The sequence below is a fragment of the Panthera onca genome, chromosome B1, assembly GCF_046562875.1.
Source record: "Panthera onca isolate mPanOnc1 chromosome B1, mPanOnc1 haplotype 2, whole genome shotgun sequence".
Taxonomy (NCBI): Eukaryota; Metazoa; Chordata; class Mammalia; order Carnivora; family Felidae; genus Panthera; species Panthera onca.
The window spans coordinates 1,628,020-1,652,720 of NC_138342.1; the positions used below are offsets into that span (position 1 = coordinate 1,628,020).

Here is a 24,701-nt window from a genome sequence, read left to right on the forward strand (position 1 = left end):
CTTATAATTTTTCTAGGACAAACAAGGCATTTTGTCGTAGAGCCCTTGTAATTTTCTATGTAGACAATCATGTCATCTGTAAAGAACAGTTTATTTCTTAACTTCTGACCTACATTCCTGTCATTTGCTCCTCTAGCCTATTGCACTGCCTAGAACTTTCCAGTGCTGTGTTGAATAAGAAAGAGCCTACAGAGGTGCCTGGGTGGCTCAGGCGGTTAAGCGTCTGACTTCGGCTCAGGTCATGAGCTCACAGTTTGTGGGTTCAAGCCCCTTGTCGGGCTCTTTGCTAACAACTTCTGATCCTCTGTCCCATCCTGCCCCCCTGCCCTTTGCATGTCTTACGTGTGGGGGATGCTGAGGAGGTGGGTACCACAAAGACGCTGGCAAGGCCTGAGGTGGCAGAGCTGGTCTGGGCAGATGGCACTCACAGTGCACTGTGTCCCCCCCCAAGCCTAGGCCTTCTCCTTGGTCCTGTGCTGCCCTCACACCTGCCCCCCGCCCCGGTTCCGTGCACATTTATGGAGAGCCAGGAGACACTGCCTCTTCCCCTCCCTCCCCGCTTCTCCACTGGCCCTGAGCTGTGTCTGTGCTGTCCCCGAGGTGCAGCTGGGCAGGGGCCCTGGGACCCAGCAGGGCAGGCCTCCTCGCCCACGGCGGTGGTTCATGGTTTGTTCTTTCTTTGCCCCTAGTCAGCTCACTTGAGATAAGACCCCTTGCAGATTTTGGCTGCCCACCTCTTTTCACCTGTGTTTCCACATAAGTATCTTCCCACTTATTACCAAGTTTTCGAAGATACTTTTAACAATAAACTTTTTGCTTCGGAACAGTTTAAAGAGTTACAGAAAAGTTGCAAAGACGGTGCAGAGAGTTCCCGTTTTCTACCACCCAGCCGCCTCTGCCGGTGACGCCTTACGTCTCCACGCTGGCTTTGGGCCGCCACAGGGAGGCACCGCAGGCCTGACCAAGTTGTGGAGGCCGCAGGTCCAAGGTCGAGGAGGGCGTGAGCTGGGCCATGCTCTCTGCTAAGCTCCCTGGGGAGGACCCTTCCTTGCCTCTTCCAGCTTCTGGAGACCCCAGAAACTCCTTGTCTGTGGCAGCCCCACCCCAGACTCTGTCCCCGTCCTCACATGGCCATGCGTCCGCATCTCTCTGCGTCCCTCTCTTCTTATGGACACTTGTCATTGGACTTAGGGCCCGCTCTAAACCCAGGATGATCGCATCCTGAGATCCTCACTTAATTGGATGTGAGATCACATTCTGAGGTTCCAGGTAGACGTGAATTTGGGGGAGGTGCTACCCACTACACCGCAGTATATTTGTCACAGCCAAGAAGCCAACGCTGGTACGTGACTTACTCGAACTCCACACTTTGCTTAGATTTCATCACATTTTCTCCCTACGAAGGCCCTTTTCCTGTCCCCGGACTCCTCATCACATTTAACGGTCATGCCTCAGACTCTTCTTGGCTGTGGCAGTTTCTCAGACTTTCCTCGTTTTTGGTGACCCTGACAGTTTCAAGGAGAGCGGGTCAGGTATCCTGTTGGATGCCCCTCGGCTGGGGCGTGTCTGATGTTCCTCTCATGGTTGGATTGGGGTTGGGGTTTGGGGAGGAGGACCATCACAGCCTGTCAAGGGCACCTGCTGTCAACCAGCTCTTCACTGTGATGTTGACCTTGACCCCTTGGCCGAGGTCGTGCCTGGCTTTCTCTGCTGCAGTTAGTGTCCCCTTTCCACATAGCACCGTGCGGAAGGGGATCTCTAGGCAAAGCCTGCAGCCTGGGCGGGGGGGGGGGGGCGGGGGGGCAACTACTGAGAATTCTGCTGCACAGGGGACTTCTCTCTTCTCCCCCACTTTCTTGAATTCATTCCATCCACTCTTTCAGTGTGGACCCATGCATATTTATTTTACGTTTTGTGTTATCAAAAGTGTTACTCCGTTGCAAGCTTTGGCCTTTGGGAGCCCCTTCAGGTTGACCTCCTGCGTCCCTCTGACTGCCCTGTGTCCTTCCTTACTTTAGGACACTAGAAGATGCGCCAGGCTCACCTGGTGGTTTCCCTGTCCCAGCCCTAAAATAAGCTATTTCTCTGGGAGCCCTGGTTCCCTTTCTTAGAACCTGGGGCAAAACTGGACAAATCAAAAAGGATGGTCGAGAGGCATTTTTGATATACGCCAGCAAATTGTTTTACAAAAGGATTACTTGGTGCCCAGTGTCTAAAGCTGAAGTCCAAGCGGCCTGCAAGCTGATTCTCCACTGATGGTGCAGCTGTACATGAGCCCCCACTGCACAGACTGCCGGGGGCTGGGGGTCCCGGAGCCCCTGGCCACCCTGGGCCAGCGACAGAAGGCGTAAACCCCACACTGCGTTTTAGTATCTGGAGGACTGAAACTGCGATTCCGAATTGTTCACAATAGTGCCAAACTGGAAGGAATCTGAATGTCCCTCCACAGTAGAATGGATGAAAGCGTTGTGATATACCCCAAAACGTACAGCCACAAAAATAAGCCACCTACAGTCCAGGGGATAACGTGTACGAGGCTAATGAACGCAGCGCAGAGCCACGGAGGCAAGAGGCAACCAGACACACGGGAGGATTCCAGTCACGTGTGACAAAGCGGCAAAACCACACCCTGTCCTGTTGCTTAAAACTCTGACCTTCTAATAATAAAGATCACATTCACGCTTTAAAAAAAAAAAAAAGAAAAAAAGAAAAAAAAAACTCTGACCTTTTGAAACAGCACGAGAAAGAAGAGTGGGGTGACCAGCAGGACGTGCCTGGGGGCTCATGTGACAGGGACCCTGAGGCTGGCACATCCTGGGCTCCACATGGCTTCAAAGCATCGAGCGCCCTCCTCTCTCAGGGGGAGTCTGGGGGCCGGGGAGAGGCTTCGGGGCAGACCCAGCGGCTCAGACTTGGTTTCCCCAGAACCGCAGTGGAGGAAGGGGGGACACGAGGTGGAACTTCCCCCAGTAGGCCTGACCTCCAGGGGACTCCCGGGAGCTGCTGAGCTCAGATCTGGGCTCCGGGGTGATGCAGGGTCGCCTCATGCTGCTCCTGGGGCTGGGGGCAGCCCGGGGCTCCAGGGGGGAGGGACCCTGCGGCTCTGACCACGGTGGGTCGGTTGTGTGGGCAGACGGCAGAGCTGATGCAGCAGTGTGCTGAGAGGCGCCTCCGGGAGGAAAGGTCCATGAAGGAGCTGGTGCAGCGGGTGGCGGAGGTGCAGAAGAACGTGAAGGTGGCACAGACGAAGCTCCTGAGGGGCCGGCAGCAGATAGGTAGGGCGGGGGGCTGGGGACCACGAGGCCGCGCCCAGCTTTGCGCCCCCCCCCCCCCCCCCCCCCCCGGCTCGCGCCCCTGGCTGGCCTCCTGCCCCAAGTGAGCTGCTGCGGTTGCCGAGAGCCCAGTGCCCTGGAGGGAAGGCCGGTGTTGGGCAGGGCACCCTGCGGCCCCTCAGCACCCCCTTGCCCCTCAAGTCCAGGAGGTGATAGAGGAGAGCCGGGAGCTGCTGCAGCGCAGCGCAGAGGCCGCGGGGGAGGAGCAGCAGCGGCGCCGTGAGCTTATCTCTCAGCTGCGAGCCCTGGAGACACAGCCGGTGCGCCAGGGCAAGCTCGTGGACCTGACCCAGGTGAGGACCGGGCCCCACTGGGGGAAGCCTCCCCACGTCTTGCTGCGCCTGGCGTGGCCACGGGAGACCACGTTCAGCACGCCCACCGGGACCAAGGGAGGTCTGGCACCAAGCCGGGATCCAGCCGGCACGAGGGGCGTGCCCGACCGTGGACGCCGCGCCTGCCCTGCCGGAGGCCCGGGACCGGCCCAAGAGTTCACAGTCAAGTCAGGGAGACCTCTGTGACCTCTGGGGACAGGAAGCCAGGGCTCCTGGGAGTGGGCCAGGTGGCCTTCATGTTGAAGGAGGTCCCGGGACCACCCCCCCCCCCCCCCCCCCCCGCCAGGCCCAGGTGGGAAGGGCAGTGTAGGGAGAGCGCAGGTGTGCAAAGGCCGGATGAGTGGAGGCTGAGAGGAGAGAGCAGGTGCCTGGAGGCCCGTGTGAGCGGCACCCTGAGAGGCCAGGCTGGCATCTGCTGAGGTGGGAGCAGGCCTGCAGGGCCCCGGGAGCTGGTGTGGGAGCCTGGCCTGATCCCAGGGGATGTGGGAAGTTCACAGGGCATTCCGCACAGGCCCCCCGGGTCCTGACTCAGGGAGACAGGGCTGAGTTCCATTTGGGCCCTACCTCAGTAGAGGGGCCTACAGGGCACCCAGCTGACACGTGCGGTCCCTGGAGGGAGGCCAAGCCTGGGGAGGCCCAATGGCAGGGATGCTGCACAGGTGCTACTGAGCAGGAAAGGCAGTCGCCCGGGGCCCAGGGGCCAGACCGATGGAACTTGGGGGAGGGGCACCGGCGCTGGCGCAGAGGACAGCTCAGGGCATGGCAGGTGGCCGTGCGGGCTGGGTGTGGGCCTGACGCCCAGCTGCAGGCCTCCCCATCACCCTGCAGATCCCTGGGTATGGCCTGGAAGGGGAGATGTCTGTGGTGGAGCTTCGCGAGCGGCTGGCCCTGCTCAAGGAGACCCGGAGGCGCGAGGAGGAAGAGAAGCGAGACCAGATCATCCAGGGCAAGCGCGCCAGAAGCCAGGAACTGCAGAACGTGGTGGAACAGATCTCGCTGTGCCGCGCGGCCATGGGGAGGTCTGCAGCCTTGAGGTCAGTACCAGTGGCCCAAGGGGCAGGCGACTGAGGCAGGAGCAAGGAGCGAGCCTGCCTTTGCGACCTCCCGGGTGGGTTGTACAACTACATTCCACCCTTCTGCCCAGGCCATCCCCTTGCAATAACTTCTCCCACCTCTACTATCTTATTAGCTAATCTTCAGACATACAAAAACGGCAGCAAAAATCATGCAACGATGGCCTGGATGCAAAATGATGGCATATAGCTCATGAGCATGACCTTTGCCGTGTGTTCCATCTAGCTAGCTACTTACTCTGTCCCTGCAGAACCATCTGGAAGGAGCTGCAGGATTCAGACACTTCACTCCTAAACACTCCGGTGTGCATCTTCTGAAAAAAACATTGTCCTGCATAACCACAGCGTACTGACACAACTAGAAAATTAACATCATCTCAATATCCTGTCCGTATTCATGTTTCTCTAGCATCCCAAGACTGTTCACTGTAACTTTTTAAAATTTTTTAAAAGTTTATTTTGAGAGAGAGAGCACGCGCATGCACGCGTGCGAGTGAGGTAGAGGCAGAGAGGGGAGAGAGAATCCCAAGCAGCGCCTGACGTGGGGCCCGGACTCACAAACTGTGAGATCATTGACCAGAGCTAAACTCAAGAGTCGATACAGTCGACGGTCACAAAACTCATCACTATTGGAGTGCCTGGGTGGCTCACTCAGTTGAGTGTCTGACTTGATTTTGGTTCGTGTTGTGATCCTTGGGGGTTGGGATCGAGCCCTGTGTCAGGTTCTAGGCTGAGCATGCAGCCTGTTTGGGATTCTCTCTCTCTCTCTCTCTCTCTCTCTCTCTCTCTTTCTCTCTCCCTCTCTCTCTCCCTCTGCCCCTCTCTATGGCTCAAGCACTCTCTTTCTCTTAAAATTAAAAAAAAAAAAAAATCCATCACTATCGATCCTGAGTGACTGCTGCTCTGGTTACAATTTGAGGAGGTCCTGTGACAGCTGTAGGGTAGGGGCTGCCCAGCTACAGCTGGCTGGCCACTCAGCAGGTCCCTAAGGTGGCATGTGCCGGGGACGTCTCACCACTTCCACCTGCTAGACTCAGCCTGATAGACCACACACACAGTCTGGTTGGCGTTGGGGAGCCTCCAAGGGGCCAAACCCACTAACAAAGCTCCTGGAGCTCTCTGCGTGTAGCCAGACCTCCTGGCACGAATCCACCAGGACCATTTTAGTGCACAGTCTGACTGGAGCCAGCCAAGCAGGGATGGTGGCTGAGGGAACAGCACCTCCACATGCCCTGATGCTGTGAAGTGCCCCTAAACCAAAGCCAACGGGGAACAATCTGTATAATGAGGTCTCATTTTGGAAGGAAGAATGACCTAGCATGATAGAGATTTGCAAAGATATTAGCGGCTACCTCTAGGCAAGAGAGTGGCGAGGAGGCACAAGATAAAAGAGGGTTTTCACTTTTTTGCTCCAAATACCTACGTAGCCAATATACGTGAGATACATTTTTGAAACGTCAAGTACAAAGGGCAAGAAGGTAGAGGCGCTGGGGGGACGTCACCCCAGAGCTCCTTGGAGAGCCTCTCCCCCCTGCACGTAAAACACCCCCATTGACCTGTGGTCGGGGCCCCTCCTAAGCCCGCCCTGTCCACCGCCCAGGTGGGAGGAGAGGAAAGCTCGGTCCGCGGCCCCGGCGGCGCCCTCCCAGGACGAGCGCGTGCTCGAGCTGCAGCGCAAGGTCGAGGAGAAGGCGGCCGAGCGCCGCAGGCAGGCGGCCCTGCTGCGGGTACCGGCGCCGCGGGCCGCGCATCGCAAGCCACGGGTGAGTCCCGGGAGCGGGCGGGGAGGCCGGGGGCGCGGCGTCCCGGGTGGGGGAGCGGCTTGGCGACGCGCGGGCGGGGGCGGGGGCGGGGGGGGGGATCGGTGGGCGGCGGCCCCGGCCCGCGCAGACAGCCCTGGGCGCCCGCCCGCAGGCGCAGCTGGAGGCGCAGCACTGGCTGGAGCTGGAGCAGAGCCGGGAGCGCCGGCTGCGGGCGCTGCAGCGGAGCGGCTCGGTCTGCGGGCACGCGCGCCGCCTGGAGGCCGCCTGAGCCCGGGAGGGCGCGCCCCCAGGAGCCCCGCGAATCCCGCCCGAATAAAGCGTGCGGCCGGCGGTGTGCGCCTCCTCTTCCTGCGCCGCGCGCCCCCCTCCACTCCTTCTTCCTGCTCCGCGCCCTAACCTGCCCCGGAGTCCACTTGCCCCAGATCAGGGTTGCCAGATAAAATGCAAGACGCCCAGTTATTGCGTAAGACAAACTCTCAAAGTATCCGTTCTTTATCTGCAATTCAAATTTATCTGGGTGTCCTGTATTTTCTGTGCTAAATCTGACCACCCTTGCCTTAGATTCTAGCCCTTCCCTAGCTCCCAGGGCAAGCCCCTCCCCTTTGTGGAGCTCCCAGAGCCACCTCTGCACGTGAAAACTTGGAATTCCCACTCTGCCTGGAGTCCGGTGGTTTAACTTGTGTGGTTGCACGTGTGCATTTGGTTGGAGAAGTGGCTGGAATGCTTGAGCCACTGGGAAATGGCCTGTGTCATAATTTGTCTCAAGCAAACCTGATTGCCGCCCTGGGGGGAGGGGACCCACGGGGATGCAGGAACTGTCCCCTACCTCCCATTCTGCTGATGAGGCCAGCAGTGCTCGAAGAGGTCAAGTAACCAGCCCCAAAAGCCTTGACCCACAGCTAAGTCTGTGTGACTTTAGAGCACCACCCAGCCTTCTCCAGCATCACCAAGGGGACGTGATTAGAGCCACTGACATCCGCCCACACCAGGACACATCCATTCTCTTGGTTCCTCTGGATCCAGTGCCAGACTGGAGAGGGCATGGCCTTGAGGACAGGCTGGCCGAGTGACAGCCTGCTGGTGAAATGCAGAATCATGAAAAAAGCACAATGTGCTGAAGCTCCCAGGAAGGACAGAGAATGGGGGGGAGGGGGAGGGGGGAGGGGGTCAGGGAGGGGCTGGAAACAGCCAGGTAGATAGATGTCCAAGAGAGAGATCTCCTCAAACCTGACATCCTCCCGGACCCCAGCACACATTCAGACCAGGAGGATGGGCACATTGAAGTGACAAGAACAGACACCAGAGTTCTCCCTGAATATTCTGAACTATCAGAACCCCAGGACTTTCTTTCCCATGTTGGTAAAGAGAAATTTCCCACCTCCCTGTCAAAAAAGCTGAGGGGTGGGGCCGCCTGGGTGGCTCAGCCGGTTGAGCGTTCGACTTCAGCTCAGGTCACAATCTCACTGTTGGTGAGTTCGAGCCCCGGGTCGGGCTCTGTGCTGACAGCTCGGGGCCTGGAGCCTGCTTTGGCTTCTGTGTCTTCCTCTCTGCTCCTCCCCTGCTCACACTCTGTCTCTCTCTCAAAAATAAATAAAGATTAAAAAAAAATTTTTTTTTAAAAGCTGAGGGGCAGAATAAATTTCATTTAAAGAGATAAACACGACATTTCTCCTATCCTGTGTGATGTGTTATTCAAACCCATTTCTACAACGTGTCCAGAGAGTCCCTCAGGAGCTCCGAGAGTTTCAAAGGATGAATTAATTCTTAGGTCTCATCTGGCAGTCCACAGGTGGGGTGGCCTTCAGGATGTGCCTGACGCAGGAGTTCTGTCTCCAGGCTGGGAGTGGCTCCAACGTCATGACATCCAGAGGAAGAAGGGTCATCTCTCCCTGGTGGCCAGCTCAGGAGGGTTCTCTGTCCTTGAAGCCTTGTGCGAACATCTGCTCCAGTTCACTGGCCTGAATCGAACATGCTCTGCCAACCCAGATCCCAGGGTGGCGGGAGGTCCGTATGGGTGCCCAGAGCAGGCACCGTGGCAGGCGGGGAGGATAGCCCTTCACACCTCTCAGATCGGCTCCTGGAGCAGAGGGAAGAGGTGCTAGCCCAACACATTTGTGGTGCTGTTGGCAGCGATGCTGGTTGGCAGTCCACACCAAGGTCCTTACCTGCCCTCTTGGACCAGGCAGCAGCTCAGAGCTGCCTTGAGAGTACATGGGACTCCTGCCCCATACAAACCCAGGTGGGAACAGGCCTTGGGCCATCCCGAGTTTGTAGCCTGAGGGCAGGCCTCGTGTCGTGGATTAATGGCAAAATGTCTCCAGCCCCAATGTGAGCATGTCCAGGGTGGCCTGCTGGGATGAGACACTATATGAGGACAGCCACCTGTCCCAGCGGAAGCCCTCCCCACCCGTCCTACAAACCAGCAGAACCCGACATGTGAGGCCAGCCAGAACCGGAACACTCCCCCTGCCCCCACTAACTTGTAGCTTCCTTGGCAACAATAAATGCCTATTTGTTCAAAGCACTGAGCTTTGAGGTTTGTTCAGAAACAACAGCTGTCTGGCCGACCCTCCAGAGCTGATGGCCTTCGTTTACCGAGGCCTCCCCTACCTGCGTGAGCCCTTTTGAGAGAGAACCAAACTGCCCCTGGAAAGAGGACCAGCCAGGAGAGATCAGGTCCAGCTGATGCTGAGAAAGCACTCTCTGGACCACCCAGAGAATTCACATCCTGCTTCAGTGTAATTTCTGCATAAGTACAGCCAGAAGACCCTCACTGACAGTACCTGAAACTCACTTGGGCTGGGGTTCTTTTGAGATAGTTAATGAGCAGATTCTCAGACCTCATCCACGGGGATTTGGCTGGTCTGATGCCCAGGAATCTACATTTAGCTGTGTGGCACTTGGAAACAATAAGGTCCCAGTCTCTTCTCTAAGCTAGAAATATTCAGGGCCACAGGCATTATCTGTGAGGGAGCCAGGGATGTCCACACCACAAGTTCAGTGCCAAGTGATGTTTGCAGAGAACTTGAAGGCAGCTCCTGAGCATGAAAAGTGATATTTGTTGTAACTTTGTTTTTCAATATCACATCGTTTATTTTTCACTAACTTCAAATTTTATTTTGATTTTTTTTTTAGGTAGGCTCTACACCCAGCATGCAGCCAAACGCGGGGCTTGAACTGATGACCCTGAGATCAAGACCTGAACTGAGATCAAGAGTCAGACTCTTGATGGTTCAGTCGGTTGAGTGTCTAACTTGATTTTGGCTTGGGTCATGATCCCAGGGTAGTGGGATCAAGGTCTATATCAGGCTCCACACTGAAAGCCTGCTTAAGATTCTTGCTCTCTCCCTCTGCCCCTTTTCCCCAATTGCACTCTCTTTCTCTCTAAAGTAAAACATAATAAAAATTTAAAGAGTCAAGATGTTTAACCAACTGAGTCAGCCAGGCACCCCAACTTTTTCTATTTTTTTAAGTAGGTTCCACATTCAGTGTGGGGTTCAAACTCATCGCCCTGAGATCAAGAGTCACATGTTCTACAACCGAGCCAGCCAGATGCTCCCAGCATCACACTACCTGATGTATTAAAGTTACAAATAGAAAACCCTAGCTATTCTTTAGGCTGTGAAATTCAAGTTACTAATCTTATCTATAAATCTATAACTATCATTTTGATTAGCTGTGTATGGTTGGTTCCACTCCTTTAACATTTTAAATTACATTTTAACATGCAGAATCTAAACTTCTTTTTTTAGCATTTCCGTTGTCTGCCTTATCAAGTATTTAAAAATTCTGGGGCGCCTGGGTGGCTCAGTTGGTTAAGCGTCCAACTTCAGCTCAGGTCATGATCTCACGGTTCGTTGTTGGAGCCCCACATCAGCCTTCGTGCAGACAGTACAGACACTGCTTTGGATCCTCTGTCCCCCCTCTCTCACTGCCCCTCCCCCACTCGTGTGGGTGCTCTCAAAAATAAATAGTAAAAACATTAAAGAAGTATAAAAATTCCTAAAGATACATTAAGGTCTCATTTATCTTAAATTTGTAAATTTCCTTTAGTATTCCAATTATGATCACAAACTAAAGTCTTGTACCTTCCAACTTAGAATCACTATCAAAATCAGTATGTTTCAAACTCAACATGTTTCACACAGAATCAGACTTATTGGATACCCTACCATACCAAATTCCTTTACAATTACATGAGTATCAAACAACAGAGACTGTTTGTAAACTCAACACAAAACCATTAACGCTCTGGCTTTGATCTGCTTAATTTCCATACATGACTCAATCTTCCGGGGAGAAGACCCCCTCCTACTAAACTGTCCATCCCAGGCATTTGGAGTGACATCCTCATTGCCTGAGGGTGTCCGGGGACCACCCGTGATGGCCATGACCTGATCTGGGTACTCTCAGAATAGGAGGGACAAGCTAGGCTTTCTATTGCCAAATCCATGTCCAAGTGCAGTTCTGGAAGCTGAAGTCAAGGAATCCACCACCGGCTTTTCACTCCGGGTTCTGATCTGCAGCACCTCTCAGGGCCTGGCATGCACCTGTGCTGGTCTGTGTGGAGCCCTTCAACCGTCCACCTTCTTCCTGTGAGGCAGATACTGTACAGTGACTATTCCCGTATAACAGGTGAGGGGACTGAAACGCGCTTAAAACAACGGAGCATTCAAACTCAGACTCGGCAGGAAGGGTCCAGAGCCTGTATTCTTAACCCCCCGAGTTGCACCAGACGCCCCAGGGGGAGCTCCAGCCCTTTGCCTGGGCCCTGGCCCCTTTGTGGGCCAGAGTGCTCCTCTGGGGGTGCAGTCCTTCCTTTCCTCGCACCCATTGCCCTCGGGATAATCCAGACTCAACCTGGCATCTGGGTCCTCCACAGTCTGACTCTTGCCTCCCCCCGCCCCCCCCCCCCCCGACTCCCCACCTCTGCTCCTCGCACAAAGGGTAGCCCGCAGTCTCCTGGACATGCCAGCCTCTCTCTCCCCACCCAGGCTACCTCTTCTGAGAACTCCTTCCTTCTAGCCCTTTCAGTTCCCAGCTCCGAGGTCGCTTCCTCCAGGGGGCCCTCCCAGACGTCCTGGTTGAGTGCCTCCTCCGGGTTCCCGCAAAGGGGCCAGGCTGTGCTTCCTTCCAGTTTTCACTGCCAGCCTAGTAAACAGTCCGGGAACACTGGGACCAAACGCTGGCCCACGACCTGGCACGTCGGGTCGCGAGGGCCCTGGAGTTCCTGCAGATTCAGGCCCGGGTTTTGGCCAATAGCAGAGAGCTCGGGAGCGTTCACAGGAGAGAGAACTGAGGCCCGAAGCGGGGTGGGAGTGGGCCCGGTACGCGGGCCGCGGGCCGGCTGGCCTGGAATAACGCCCAGCTCCGCTCCGTCCGCCGGCCGCATCCGCCCGGTATCAGAGGGCCCGGAACCGGCCGCCGCTCTGCAAACCACAACTCCCGAGAGGCCTTGCGCACCGAGGGGGCGCAGATCGCCTCTCTCGCGGGAAGGCGGGAGCTTGAGTCGCGAGCGCGGGCGGAGCCGGAAAGAAGCGCTTTTCAAAGCGGTAATAGATGGTTTTCTTATCCAATAGAATTGAAAACATACCTCCTGCACCGGTAGACCACGGGAGTACGAGGAGCGGCGGCCAATGGGAACGCACCGGGGGTGGAGCCGAGGCCTCCGGAGCGGAAGTGGATCGCTGCTGAGGCGGCGGCGTCTTGCTGGAGGGTTTCTCCTCCGTGGTTTCCGGAGGTGCTTCTTCGTCGGACTGCGTCGGCGTTGGCTGCTGCCGGGCCAGACCGGCTCCAGGTAAGCCTGGCTTCACGGAGAGGGGGGGGGCCGGCCAGAGCCGGGCGGGTGTGGGGTTCGGGCGGCTTCGCGGCCTGCAGAGGCCTCGGCGCGGCGGCCCTCCGGAGCGCAGCCAACCCCCCTCGGGCCGGACGCCCGGCCGGGCCTCCCCCGAGCCCGCGAGCCCGCCCAGCTGTCCGCGTGGCTGCGTGAGCCCGGCGCGGCGCAGGCGACGGACGTACGAACGCCTCGCTGAGGGCCTCCGCCGCCCCGGCGGGCTGCGGTCCCAGCGTTTAGTTGTAGCGCAGCTGGAGAAACCGAGGCTGGGGTGGGGGGCGGACGCGCCCAAGGTCACTCGGGGAGGCGGACAGGGCGGCAAGGGCCGTTCAGGGGAGGCCCCGGCCAGCTTTTTGTTCCCCGCTGACGCCGCCTCCTTTGTGTGCTCGCGCCGCCGCCCCGCCATCGTGGGCCTGCCAGTCCTCCCGGGCCGCGTGGCGGAGCCTGCTGGGCCTCGTGGGGCTGGGGGCGGCGGGGGCTGGTCTTGGGAGCGCCCACCTGGGCCTGAGCTCCGTGGGTCCTCGGCTTCCGGTCGCTGGGGACCGCTCGTGTGCTGAAGCCCGCGGCCGGCCCCGCCCCTCGGGCGCCTGCACCCCCGCCCGCATCCCCGGCGCGCTGGTGGCCCGGGGGCCTGGGGAGGAATCCGGGTCGCGGTGAGGCTTGAGACCCGAAACGCAGTACTTACTCCCTGTACTCCGCTTTCCACCCTTTGACCCGTCCGGGGAGAAGCCTGGACTTTACCGCAGTAGTCGTTTGGGGGAGGTTTTGGCTTTTGTCTTATTCTAGTCCGTCCCCATCTACATTCACAGTCGTGCCTTCGTTCTGCTTCAAGTTCTCGCAGCCCGATGTAGGGTCTCAGCTCTGCAGCCCTGCGCTCTGCTTCGGCTGCCGAAGTGTTGGGGAGGCTGAGGCGGTCTGCCCAAGGTCGTACAGTCGGCGAACCAGTCCACGGCAGGGCTAGTCTGGAACCTCGTTTTCCTGGCTGCAGGACTGGCCTTTGAGTTCAGTGACTAGGAGTTTGGGGACCACGGTAATGACGGACAGAGACGCCGAAGGGAATCGTTTTGGTTTTTGGGGGGTGTGTTTTTTTAATGGGTAGGGAGGCATACTGGGTTCAGTTTTATCTACGAGCTTGAGGTGAAATGGGAACATTCAAGTAGAAGGATGTGTTGCTGGCTTTTGCATTGCCTGAACTTGAGTTTCCAAATCAGATTTAAAAATCTTACTTTAATGCGGTGTTTATCAATCTTTTTTTACAGTGAACTCCCCCCTTTTATATATTGTTTTCCTAATTGATCTCCACGAAATGTTAATGCTTTTTATAAAGCATATGTCTTTTTATGTACTGTATGTGTATCTTATGCTTTACATGAAAAGAGTGAGTTTTTTCACCCCGTTTGAGAACGCGTACTTTAAAATTCTGAGCACACCGTTGAGGTCTCCTGTGTGCCAGGCTTTCTGCTCGGGGGTACAGCCCCTTGAGGGAATGAGAGGAATTCTCTGAGGTGGAAATACAGATTGTACAAGAGACGGGACTGGAGGTAGAAGCAGGAACCGGCTCGCAAAAGGTTTTTGGTGTGCCCCAAGTTAAGGAATTCAGAATTTATGTTAAGAGCAAGTGGGAAAAATTACTAAATTAAGTCCTAAGCAGGGAAGTAATATGGTTATATTTGCATTTTAGAGAAACCACTGTGCTGTGAGAAGGATGGCTTAGAAAGGGGGGTGAGACTACTGGCCTCTGGACCAGCCAGGAGGAGAGAAGGGTAGCTTGCTTGGACCAGGGTAGGGACTGGGAACCAAGCTTGGTGCCCAGGATTGCCAGTTGTGGCAAATCCTTCACTGGCTCTTTACTTAAAAAGCTGTTGCGAAGTTCATGTAAGTTCTAACTTATACCAGTAGTTTATACTCCCACCAATTTCTGGAAGAGATTTGAGGTGCTACTCAGTGCAAATACATACACAAGGTGATTGGTTTTTATGCTGTATAAAAATGACTTTGTGAGTTCTTTGTGCATATGTCGTCAGTGTCTAATTTTGAAATGATTTACCCCCATCTTTTACTGTCCTCAGATTAGGACTCTTTGAAGGATGAGGTTGCTTCTGTAGATATAATGGGGCTGACTCCTGTTTATTATTAAGATATAATTCACATGTATGTTCTTCTAACTTATCTTTCCTAAACAGCTTGTTTCTCAGCAGGGCTTTGGGAATTGTAGAGCAAAGCATTTTAAGGTTTCCTCTCTGAGAAGGAAGGCCCGGAGCACAGATACTGCTGCATCCCAAGGTCAGACTTCAAGTGTGATGAGAAAACACGTGAGGTTAGGTGGGAGAATGGTACTACAGAATTTCCTTTGGAAAGGTTTTGGCATAAATAAGAACTGTTAGGTTTGTTATTCATACTGTACCACGCAGAATAGGTAAAGCCTAAAAGTGTTTCAAAATAAGTATTATCAGTAGCTTCCTTGCATAAAAGAGAAATTGTGAGCCTGAGGTTTCCCTGGAGTATTTTTAATTATGTTTATTTTATTTTTTTAGTGATTTGTACACCCAACATGAGGCTCGAACCCATGAACCTGAGATCCTTTTCTAGCCATTATGTTTGTAGAGATGTTCTTTCCTTTTTTCCCATGATGGTGGTGTGTTTTTGAGTGTTTCCCGATGGTGCCTATATTTAAAAAAAAAATTTTTTTTAATGTTTATTTATGGTTGAGAGAGAGTGTGAGCAGGGGCAGGGGGAGGCAGAGAGAGGGAGACACAGAATCTAAAGCAGGCTCCAGGCTCTGAGCTGTCAGCACAGAGCTAACATGGGGCAGGAACCCATAAACCATGAAACCATAACCTGAGCCGAAGTCAGACACTTAGTCTACTGAGCCACTTAGACGCCCCTGCGTCTGATATATTTTTACTTGCAGTGTAAGACTCCATTTCCGCCATCTCAGAAATTCAGCCTCTTTTCACCTCAAAGGGATTCTCTCTCAGGCATGTAGTGAGCTTGATAGTTTATTTCAGTGGAAGAAAGTCACGGTTTATTTCATCAGCATGTTTATGATAAGAGAAGGGGACAGTAAGTATTGGACTTGGAATCAGATTGAGCATGTCGAGTGCAGGAGAAGCAGCGGTTAGATCAGGACCACGAGCATGGATCATATTATGGTCCTGCTGTACGGAAGAGCCTGCAGCAGGTGACTGACAGCCTGGGTACCAGAGCCAAGTACAGCCACTTGTGCTTTGAACACTTGTTTGGAAGCGTGATTAGTTCCATCCAACAGGATTGAAATCTCAGGGACCAGTCTGAACGTTACGGGATTCGAGTTGATGTGCATAATTTCACCTGTGAGAGATACTAGATGAACACAGAAAATTGCACTGAGCTGAACCAAGTCACGCAGCCCGAAGATAGTACACTCTCCTCAAACATCTTTCTCAGTGACTGTGTTATGAGCCACGCCCTTGCACATCTCACGTTTAAAAAATTTCGCCCTACTTCCCAGTAACTCACTGCAAACCTTGTGAAGTACCATAGCTGTATATGTGCATTTCCCATTTAACGTGTACAGCTGTGCTACCGTTTTTGTTAGGTTCTTAGCTTTTGTGCGCATGTGACATTGACAAAGTTTTTTTAGTTGTACCCTTAATTTCATTTTCCCCCCATAAGCTGTGTAGTTTTTTGTATTGTGTGGTATATTTTAGAAATACACACATCTGTAACTTCAGATGAGGCCACAAAGGTTAGTGGTGAGTTGGGGAAGGGAGGTTGGCTCTGTGAAGGTGATGGATGTGATTGGGAATATTTGCAGTCTTCTTGGATCTTTTGGAGCCTGGTAGTTTTTTGGGTGTTTGGTTTTGTTTTTTAAGCTACCATGTGAAGCCTTTTAACTTTCCCCGACCCCTTTTCCATCTCTATTAGAGCATTGGATCTATTAGTTGGGTGCTTTGCTGTTCTTTATGAAGCATCCCAGGTGCCACATTTGTCCTGGAGGCCAAGGACTATTGACTTCCTATTTTACTTCCTAGGGAGAGTGTTGAAGGAGAGTTGAGGAGGGTCTGGATTAGGGCTTCCTCTGCTCATAAACCCAGGTTTATGGGATCCCACTACCAACATTAGTGTCTCTCGAGGATTGAGTTTGGCTAGCTCTTTGGTGACAGCATGCATCCATTCATTAGCCAACCCACAGCTGCATCTGCCTTGAGTGGAAGGGAAGGACTTGTGCTGAGGAGCTCGCGGAGGAGGGGGGCAGTGCTATTTGAGACCAGCCCGCGTATGCAGTAAAGGACTTCCCTCAGTGGGCACTGCTCCTCTGCTCCCTGCTATAGGTATAAGCCAAAGAATCAAATTTGTAAGCTTCTGACGATACCCCCGCCCCCCTTCAGGACCTGTACCTTAGCCCTTTTTTTACTACTAGATTCGTTCCTCACACACCCTCTTCTCGACTGGATATTAGTTCAGGATTCAGTAGAAGCATCTAAGCCTTCTAGCTGGCTTTTTCTGGCAGGCTCTGTGTTCAGGCACCATCCACACAGGCCTAGCACGCCTGCCTCTGTGAGTTTCATGGCCACAGTGACCCTGATCCTGGGGAAGAATGGGAAGTTGTTGATGGCCTCAGCACCTGAGGTTGATACGCTCCACCGGCCTCTGGTATCTTTTCGACCTTGGGAAGGATAGATCCATAGATCCTTAGGTTTCTTTTTCTTGTTGTTGTTGTTTTAAAGCTTATTTATTTATTTAGAGAGAGCATGTGTGTGAGCAGGGGAGGGAGAGAGAGAGAGAGAGAGAGAGAGAGAGAGAGAGAGAATATCCCAACCAGGCTCCATCCACTGTACTGTCCATGCAGGGCCCGATGTAGGGCTTGATCTCATGAACCGTGAGCTCATGACCTGAGCTGAAATGAAGAAATGGACTCTTAACTGAGCCACCCAGGGGCCCCTTGGGTTTCCTTTGTTATGAACCCTTGCTCGTGGCCTCCAGGAATTGCCTTTATCTGCATCACCAGGCCACCATGGCCTGAAAGAAAATTGGGTTAGGGGTCATCAGTGGAGAAGCCACTTAGCTTCTCTTCTTTGCCGTCCCAGAGTAGTAACCCTTCTACAAAGGAGTTGGTTGCATGTGGTATCTTTTAATATCTTCCCAGTTGTGAATATCTTCCTGACCAATCACTGGTAGCAACCTCATCGGCCATGGCTATTGGGGAATGAAGGTGTCCCCATGCCCAGGGGTTTCATCAACAGAAAGGTCAACCTAGTGTTTGGGGGGAATTGTTCAAAATCCTGCAGGTAAAGCCAGAGGAAAATTTGTAGGAACAGCTTGTCGGAGAAGAGGAGGAGCCATGGTCTACACTGGCTGTGTTTGGGTCCTAGGCGTGTCCTGGAGGTCCCAGGCCTGGATGGGAGAGGCGCAGGGTCCTGCTAGAGGCCAATTCCCTACAGATGTTTCTGGGGCTGTGTCCACTGCAGAGTGCCTCTGAGTGACTGACTAAACCCTGTCAAAGGGTCTAGAAAAAGAGTGTTATGTAAAGTTTATCTTTAATTTTTTTTTTGTTGTGGTAAAATATACCTCTTATAATGTGAATTATTTGAACCACTTTCAGGTGTTCATTGGCATTAAGTACATCACACTGTTGTGCAACCATCAACTGCCATCTGTCTGCAGAACTTTCTCCTCTTTCCAGAGAGAAACTCGTGTGTTCATTAAATAGTAACTTCCTGTTCCCCCTCCTCCCTTCCCTGGCAATCACCAGTCTACTTATTCTCTGTTGCTGAATTTGATGGCTCTCAGGGCCTCATAGAAGGGGAATTATACATTATTTGCCCTTTTGTGTCTTCTTTTATTGAGCATGCCTTCATTGTTCGTCCATGTTGGAGCCTGTGTCTGGATTTTATTTTTAAAGCTCAATAATCTCTTTATTGATGTTTCTTCATAGATTTTCTTTTTTTTTTTTTTTTTTTTTTTTAATTTTTTTTTTTAATGTTTATTTATTTTGGAGACAGAGAGAGAGCATGAACGGGGGAGGGTCAGAGAGAGAGGGAGACACAGAATCTGAAACAGGCTCCGGGCTCTGAGCTGTCAGCACAGAGCCCGACGCGGGGCTCGAACTCACGGACCGTGAGATCATGACCTGAGCCGAAGTCAGCCGCTTAACCGACTGAGCCACCCAGGCGCCCCTCTTCATAGATTTTCAAAAAACTGACTTTCACTCTTAATTTTGGATTTTTGCATCTGGAGGCTTGAATCACAAAAGTAGACCATCTCTATATCCAGACAGCTGTTCTTTTTTTCTCTTTGTCTAGTAGAAGCAAAAGGCTGTCCTTGAGGGGTCCTGTGTTAGGAGAAGAGGAAAGAAGCTCCCTTGGTGACATCACCAAGCAGGTGTGATGGTCCTTGGTGCTAATGCTCCTTTCAGGCCTCTGAGACTTTGATGATTGCTGGTGATGGCTTCATCAGGGTAATAAAATACATTTGGAAAGAGCAGCTACTGTCTCTCCAAGCCTAGTGTGGTGCTTTCTCTTTCTGTCACATCCTTTCATCTAACTCCTGCAAAACCCCCAGGGGAGACCAGTGGTCAAGGCCGCTAAGCCTCCTTTAGGAATAAATAACTGGGAGAGGTCTGCCCCATTACCTCTGTGCTGGCTTTTCAGCCTGCTCTAAGCCTAAGCAGGAGTGACTGGCTACATCCTGCCAAGCAAGTCTTCTCTGGAAATGAAATGACCCTCGAGATCATTACCTGACCAAAATCAAGAGTCAGACACTTAACCAGCCGAGGCGAATATTTTTCTTAAGTACTGAAACCCAATTGCTGATGTGACAGTGTCATCAAGGTTCCATTTAAAAAATGGGGGGGGGGGGTGCTCCTGGCTGACTCAGTGGATAAAGCATGTGACTCTTGATCTCAGGGTCATGAGATCAAGCCCCACATTGCGGGTAGAGCTCGCTTACAAGCTTTGAGGGGCGCGTGGGTGGCTCAGTCGGTTGAGTGTCTGACTTCAGCTCAGGTCATCTAGTGGTTCATGGGTTTGAGCCCTGCATCGACCTCTGTGCTGACAGCTCAGAGCCCGGAGCCTGCTTCAGATTCTGTGTCTCCCTCTCTTTGCCCCTTCCCTGCTCGTGCTTTGTCTGTCTGTCTGTCTGTCTCTCTCTCAAAAATAAACATTAAACAAAATTTTAAAAAAAGCTTTGAAATGAAAGTTATTGGCAGGGGTTTTTTTTGTTTTTTTGTTTTTTTTTTTACTTTTTTTTGAGAGAGAGGGAGTGGGGGAAGGGCAGAGAGACAGGGAGACAATCCCAAGCAGGCTCCGGGCTGTCAGTGCTGGAACTCACAAACCATGAGATCATGACCTGAGCTGAAACCAAGAATCGGAGGCTTGACCTACTGAGCCACCCAGGCGCCCCAGTTATTGGCAACTTTTAGTGCTCAGGCTCAGTCCCCCAAGAGGGCAGGCTGTGCTGGGCACTGGTACATTGCCAATGGCCTTGGGTGTTTTTTAACATTCTTTACAAAATTACAAAAGCTGTTGGTTAGTACACAATGCTCTTTCAAACATTCTTGATTTTTAACACATGTTCCATACGTAGTTCTACTTTTGGAATTCCATTTATGGAAATACTTAAAATAACACGGCAATGATATGTTTATGGTTTTAAAAGGGGAGATATGGAGTAAACAGTCGGTACTAGCCAGTACCCGATTAGTCACTGATAAATGGGTGCTTCCCTGATGAAATCCTGTAGGATTTGTGCTGCTTTCTCTCTGCTTGTACCACGCCAGCATAAAGAGGTTGCCCTGGCTGGCTCATTCATACCCACAGGAGACTGCGTGTGTGTCTCAGTAGCCATTTATGAGTTTACAGTGAGAGCTGCTTGTAGTTGGCACACAGAATGAGTGGCCCGATGCGTCTGCACATCGTCTCCCCGTAGAAAAATGCACAAGGAGCCACCGAAGAACCAAGATGGCCTGGCACTTGTGGAACCCACCTGGAAAGTTAGGTCTCCGATGTCTGCGGGTAATCGTGCCAGCCTCTGCTGCCTGGTGGTATGAAGGAGGGCTCCCACACCCTGGGCTGCACAGAGCTGCTCATCCCTAGATCTCCCCTGGGCACCTGTGGACCTACACTTGGGTCTCTGGTGCACCCCTGGCCCGCCCCTCCTCTGTGGACTCTCCCTTTCTTGGCATGGGAGGACCAGCTCTGGTCTCACACTGACTGCTTCCTGCCTGCCTGGCTGTTTCTAGCCATTTTGTCTGTAGACGTGTATCGGGTACGCGGTCATGTGTGTCACTCCCACTAGAATGGGGGGGGGGGGTGTCATTCTCTGAAGTGTCAGTGATGACTTCATGGGAAAAAAATCCATCTCTAATGAGGACAGAATGAGTAGAGCCTTCAGTCTGTACTGGCCTCGATAGCTCCCTCCCGTCAGGCAGTCCTGTCTCCCACCCACCACCTCCAAGCCACACAGCTGTCTTCTTGCCTGGGGATCTTAAGCCTCCTTACCTCCTCTCTGTCTGCTTTCTGACTGGTTTAGCCTCCCGCTGGCCCTCAGAGCACATGGGTGACAGGATCTTTAAATGCAGCTCTCTGTGGAAAAGCCTCGGTTGTCCTGCCCTTGAGGTGTGGGTTAAGAGGCGAGTCATGATGGGCCGTTCACCCTTGCTGTCTTCTGCCCTCTCCAGCCACCCACACAGTCCCTGCCTGAGGCATTCTTCTCCCCTTCTGCACATCCGCCCCCACCTGGTTTGTTTCTTGAGTAACTCCTGTCACTTGGGGCCTCCACTTGCTTGGTCACCGGTGAGCACCTTCCTGTCGCCCGGCCTGTTGACTGCTGCTTCCTCCCTGGAACACAGGCTTTGTCTGATGCCTCCGGCTTCTCTCCAAGCTTTGTTTCTGACTTTTTATTCTGCTTATAAGCTCTTGCTCTACCTGACTCCCTGTGTTTAGAGGTTTAAACACAGTCTAAAACCTCTGCCTCCACTCCAGTTATCTCTCCTGAGTTTTTGCAGCTGCCTTGGACCTTTCTACCTGGATATCCCACATCCAGCATTTCTAAAACTAAAACTGTCCACCGTCAACTCCTGTTTCCTTTCTCCCTTCTCTGGTTCAGTTTTATGGCATCACTCCTGCCAAGTAACCAGCTAGATACCTTTGTATGTGTGGTCCTTACCCTCCTATCAGAGCTTTAGGAACTCCTGGCATCTGGCCTTCCTGGCCATGCCCAGTGTCATGCTCTACCCCCGTCTTGTCTTAGTGGCAGGGACACCATTAACCACTCCACTTTGCACAAGGGATCAGGCTGGGTACAGAGTAGACAGACAGCGCCCTGCCCTCACAGCACTTAGTCGAGTGAGGGCATGTGAATGACTTCACGGTCTGCCTTGGGAACCGAAGGACCGTGGGCCGTCTGCTGACTTGGGGTGCTGGTATTGTTGGAAGGACTTTCTTTCTGGATATAGTGAATTCGAAAACCTGGAAAACATCATCCATTTTCCAGATTATTTCTAGAATTAAAGACAGCTGATTCTGGCATGGTATTTATTTAATAGTGTGGGTTCTGGTGTCACACTGTCCTGGTTTAAATCCAGGCCACTGTTTGGTAGTTGTGGATTTGGGGCAGGTTGCTTAATCCCTGACCATCCTTAGCTCTCTCATGTGTAAAACGATAACCTCAGTAGTACCTTCCCCCTTGTTGGGTGATGGGAGCATTACAGAAACTGTTTGGAAAGCACAGTGGTTTGCACACGTTAGAAGTAATGTCTGGGCTTCAGCTGTTGTTAGTCTCACTTTTATTCTGATGGCCTCTATCACCTGCAGGATCCAGAACACTTTGTAGGCTGTGGAGGCTACCTTCCTGCGAGCCCTGCCTTCCCCGTCCAGACAGTACACTTCCACACCCGCACTCTGGTCTGTTGGGTGCCCTCTGCTTCCCACCTCCGTTCTCTGATGGATTGCCCGAAGGCCAGCCTTCCAACTCCCTGTGCTCTCTGAACATTGTTCTTCCAAAAGAAGCGGAGAGATTGGAAATGAACTGCTGGGCTGGGGCTGTGGGAGGTGGTTTCAGAGAGTAGAGGGGACGTGCAGGCCAAGGGGGTGGGGGTGCCTCTGGGGCAGCCCGTAGGACAGGTCTTGACCATCCTTGAAAGTCTAAAAAGTAACCAAGTAGGAGGCAAGAGGCTTAGGGAATAGCCCAGGCGTGGGCTTTACTTTATTTGCCGTCGCTCAGCAGGCAGATCTCCCTCCTTGCCTGTCAGTGACGTTTTTATCAAAGATTCTTCTCAATTCTGAGACACACCATGACGTAGGTGACTTCCCCCCAAACAGCTGCATCGTGGTGTACCCCCGGACGTAAGCTCCTCCTCAGGATCTGAAACATACGCAGATGTGTTAGAATCCAGAAAGCGCGGCGGTCTTGTGAGTCCCTGGAGGCCATTGGGGCGCCTCCCCCTCTGCTCAGACCAGGACGGCACTCTTCCTCCCGGCCGGAGCCTCTGCCCTGAACGCAGTGTCAGCCAAGGTTTACCTTTACTGGGCCGGGTGTTGCTTTGGGAAGCATGGGGGCCCTCTGTGGGTGGGGGCCATCTGAGGGCCGTCTGGAGCGGTCATGCTGTGTGCCAGCTGCACGTCTCCCCGCAGAGTGACGGTGAGGACGCTACCCCTCTAGGCCAGCTGGGATCAGAGTGGATAATGAGGTGCCAGGGAATGGGACGTGGGCAGATGCAGATCACCAGGTAGTAGAGAAAGAGGCTCAGCCGGCTGGGCAGTTCCTCTAACGGGGCTTCTGTTGAAAACACCCGGGGTAGGGTGGCTGCTGAGAAACCTCTGATCTGTCCTTGTCCTGTGTTTCTTTACACCTGGCTCGTATACCTCAGTTACACCTGAACCGTCGCCAGTGCCAGCGTGCCCCCACCCCCCAGCGGGGAGCTGATGCCTGGGTCCGTTCGCTGCTGTGTTCCCAGGGCAGGGGCCATACTGACCATTGAGCGAGGTGGGGAGACGAGGTGTAGAGAGGGGCCGGGGGCGGCAGATGAGTCCCATTAGCCCCTGGGATCCTCGAACACCCGTTGCAGGAGGCGCTGCTCTGGTTCATAGTTAAAGAAACAGGGCACAAAGTTTGGTGCTTTGCCCAAGGTATGAGGAGGGCTTTGGAAGCACATGACCAATCCAGGCTGCCTGGGTCTGCAGGTGTGCTCCCCACTGCTGCAGCCAGCTGTGTGTCTTAGAGGGAGGTGCTGGTGGGAGACCTGTTAGGAGGTAGGACAGATTAGAGAGCGGTCTTGTGGTTCCCGCTGCCTCGGTGTTTCCACCTACAAGGCCTTTTCCTCGTCCAGTGGTTCCTGTGGTGCGGCCTCTGAAGCAGCACCATTAGCACTGCCTCAGAACTTGGCAGGAATGCAAAATTTTGGGCCCCATCCCAGACCTGTTGAATCAGAGACTCTGGTTTCAGAAGCCTTCCAGGTGAGGCAGGGGCAGGCTCAAGTTTGAGGACCCCTGTCCTTGTCCGGAGCACTCTGGCCCAGGGTGGGCCACCACAGAGCCTCCTCTTTGCTTGGATTCTCCCCGCGTCCCTCAGCCTTGCCCTGAGCTCAGGGCTTCCCCCACTAGAAGGTGGCTTTTTGCCCCCTTAAACCTTGATGACTCTTGGCCTCAGACTCCATGTATTTGCTTCTCTTTGCTCCCTTGCCTCCCAGTGGAAGGGCCCTGAATGAAATCCTAGCAGCCTCTAGCAGCCTCTTCACTTGCTGTTTCTCTGCTTTTCCTGGAACGTCCCGCTTAGCTTCCCAGCCCACAGTTTCTTGGTTCTTCCCCATTCAGCTGCTGCCAACGACAGAAGTCTCAGCTAGGCATGCAGGAGGAATCCCAGCAGGTGGCTCTTGTGTCCTAAACTATCAGCACCTCCAGAGGGCGACAGTGAAGTTGTGGAAAGAGCCAGAGGCTTCACTGGCCTCAGAAGCTCCGTGCCTTCCTGGTTGCAAGGCATCCATGAGGTCATGTGTGGTGGTTCTGATTCTCTTTCCTTTTCACAGCAGCCAGCACAGGACTCGGGAAGGGTTTCAGCAGCCAGAAAGGAGAGCAGGCAGTAGCACATGGGTCTGATCTCAGACTTTGGCATGATGGAGCCCCCAGTACTCTGTGAGGATGCTTGCTTCCTGGGCGCCTGGGGGCTCAATCCGTTAAGCATCAGGCTCTTGATTTCAGCTCAGGTCGTGATCTCACGGTTCATGGGATCAGAACCCCGGGTCAGGCTCTGAGCTGCCAGCACAGAGCCTGCTTGGTATTCTCCCTCCCTCCTTCTCTCTCTCTCTCTCCTTCCCCTCCCTCCCTCCTTCTCTCTCTCTCTCTCTCTCTCTCTCTCTCTCTCTCCGCCCCCCCCCACCCCCGCCCCACTGG

The 24,701-nt window shown here is 53.4% G+C and overlaps 2 protein-coding genes and 1 long non-coding RNA gene across 6 annotated transcripts in view; 2 read left to right on the forward strand and 1 right to left on the reverse strand.

The window, feature by feature from the left end:
- CFAP99 (cilia and flagella associated protein 99) overlaps window positions 1-8,310 on the forward strand; it is a 42,117-nt gene extending 33,807 nt beyond the window's left edge. Inside the window, exons 12-16 of the mRNA XM_081795464.1 lie at window positions 3,134-3,275; window positions 3,474-3,625; window positions 4,493-4,698; window positions 6,338-6,500; window positions 6,652-8,310. Of these exons, the coding sequence (XP_081651590.1) occupies window positions 3,134-3,275; window positions 3,474-3,625; window positions 4,493-4,698; window positions 6,338-6,500; window positions 6,652-6,768 (780 nt within the window). The 3' untranslated portion in view covers window positions 6,769-8,310. The remainder of the gene's footprint in view (window positions 1-3,133; window positions 3,276-3,473; window positions 3,626-4,492; window positions 4,699-6,337; window positions 6,501-6,651) is intronic.
- A 2,199-nt stretch (window positions 8,311-10,509) lies between these two features.
- LOC132692777 (uncharacterized) lies at window positions 10,510-12,083 on the reverse strand. The gene is made up of 2 exons (XR_014137565.1): window positions 11,428-12,083; window positions 10,510-11,093 (listed from the first exon to the last, which is right to left on the reverse strand). It is a non-coding gene; the product is annotated as an uncharacterized LOC132692777 (long non-coding RNA).
- A 33-nt stretch (window positions 12,084-12,116) lies between these two features.
- Window positions 12,117-24,701, forward strand: part of RNF4 (ring finger protein 4) — a 31,311-nt gene continuing 18,726 nt past the window's right edge. For 2 of the 4 annotated variants that reach the window (XR_009616591.3, XM_060655549.3), the window contains exon 1: window positions 12,146-12,297. The gene's annotated coding sequence lies outside the window, so the exon portion shown is untranslated. Of the gene's footprint in view, window positions 12,298-14,592; window positions 14,617-24,701 lie in introns of those variants that run through there. The other 2 variants (XR_014137564.1, XM_060655550.2) reach the window with 2 other exon arrangements.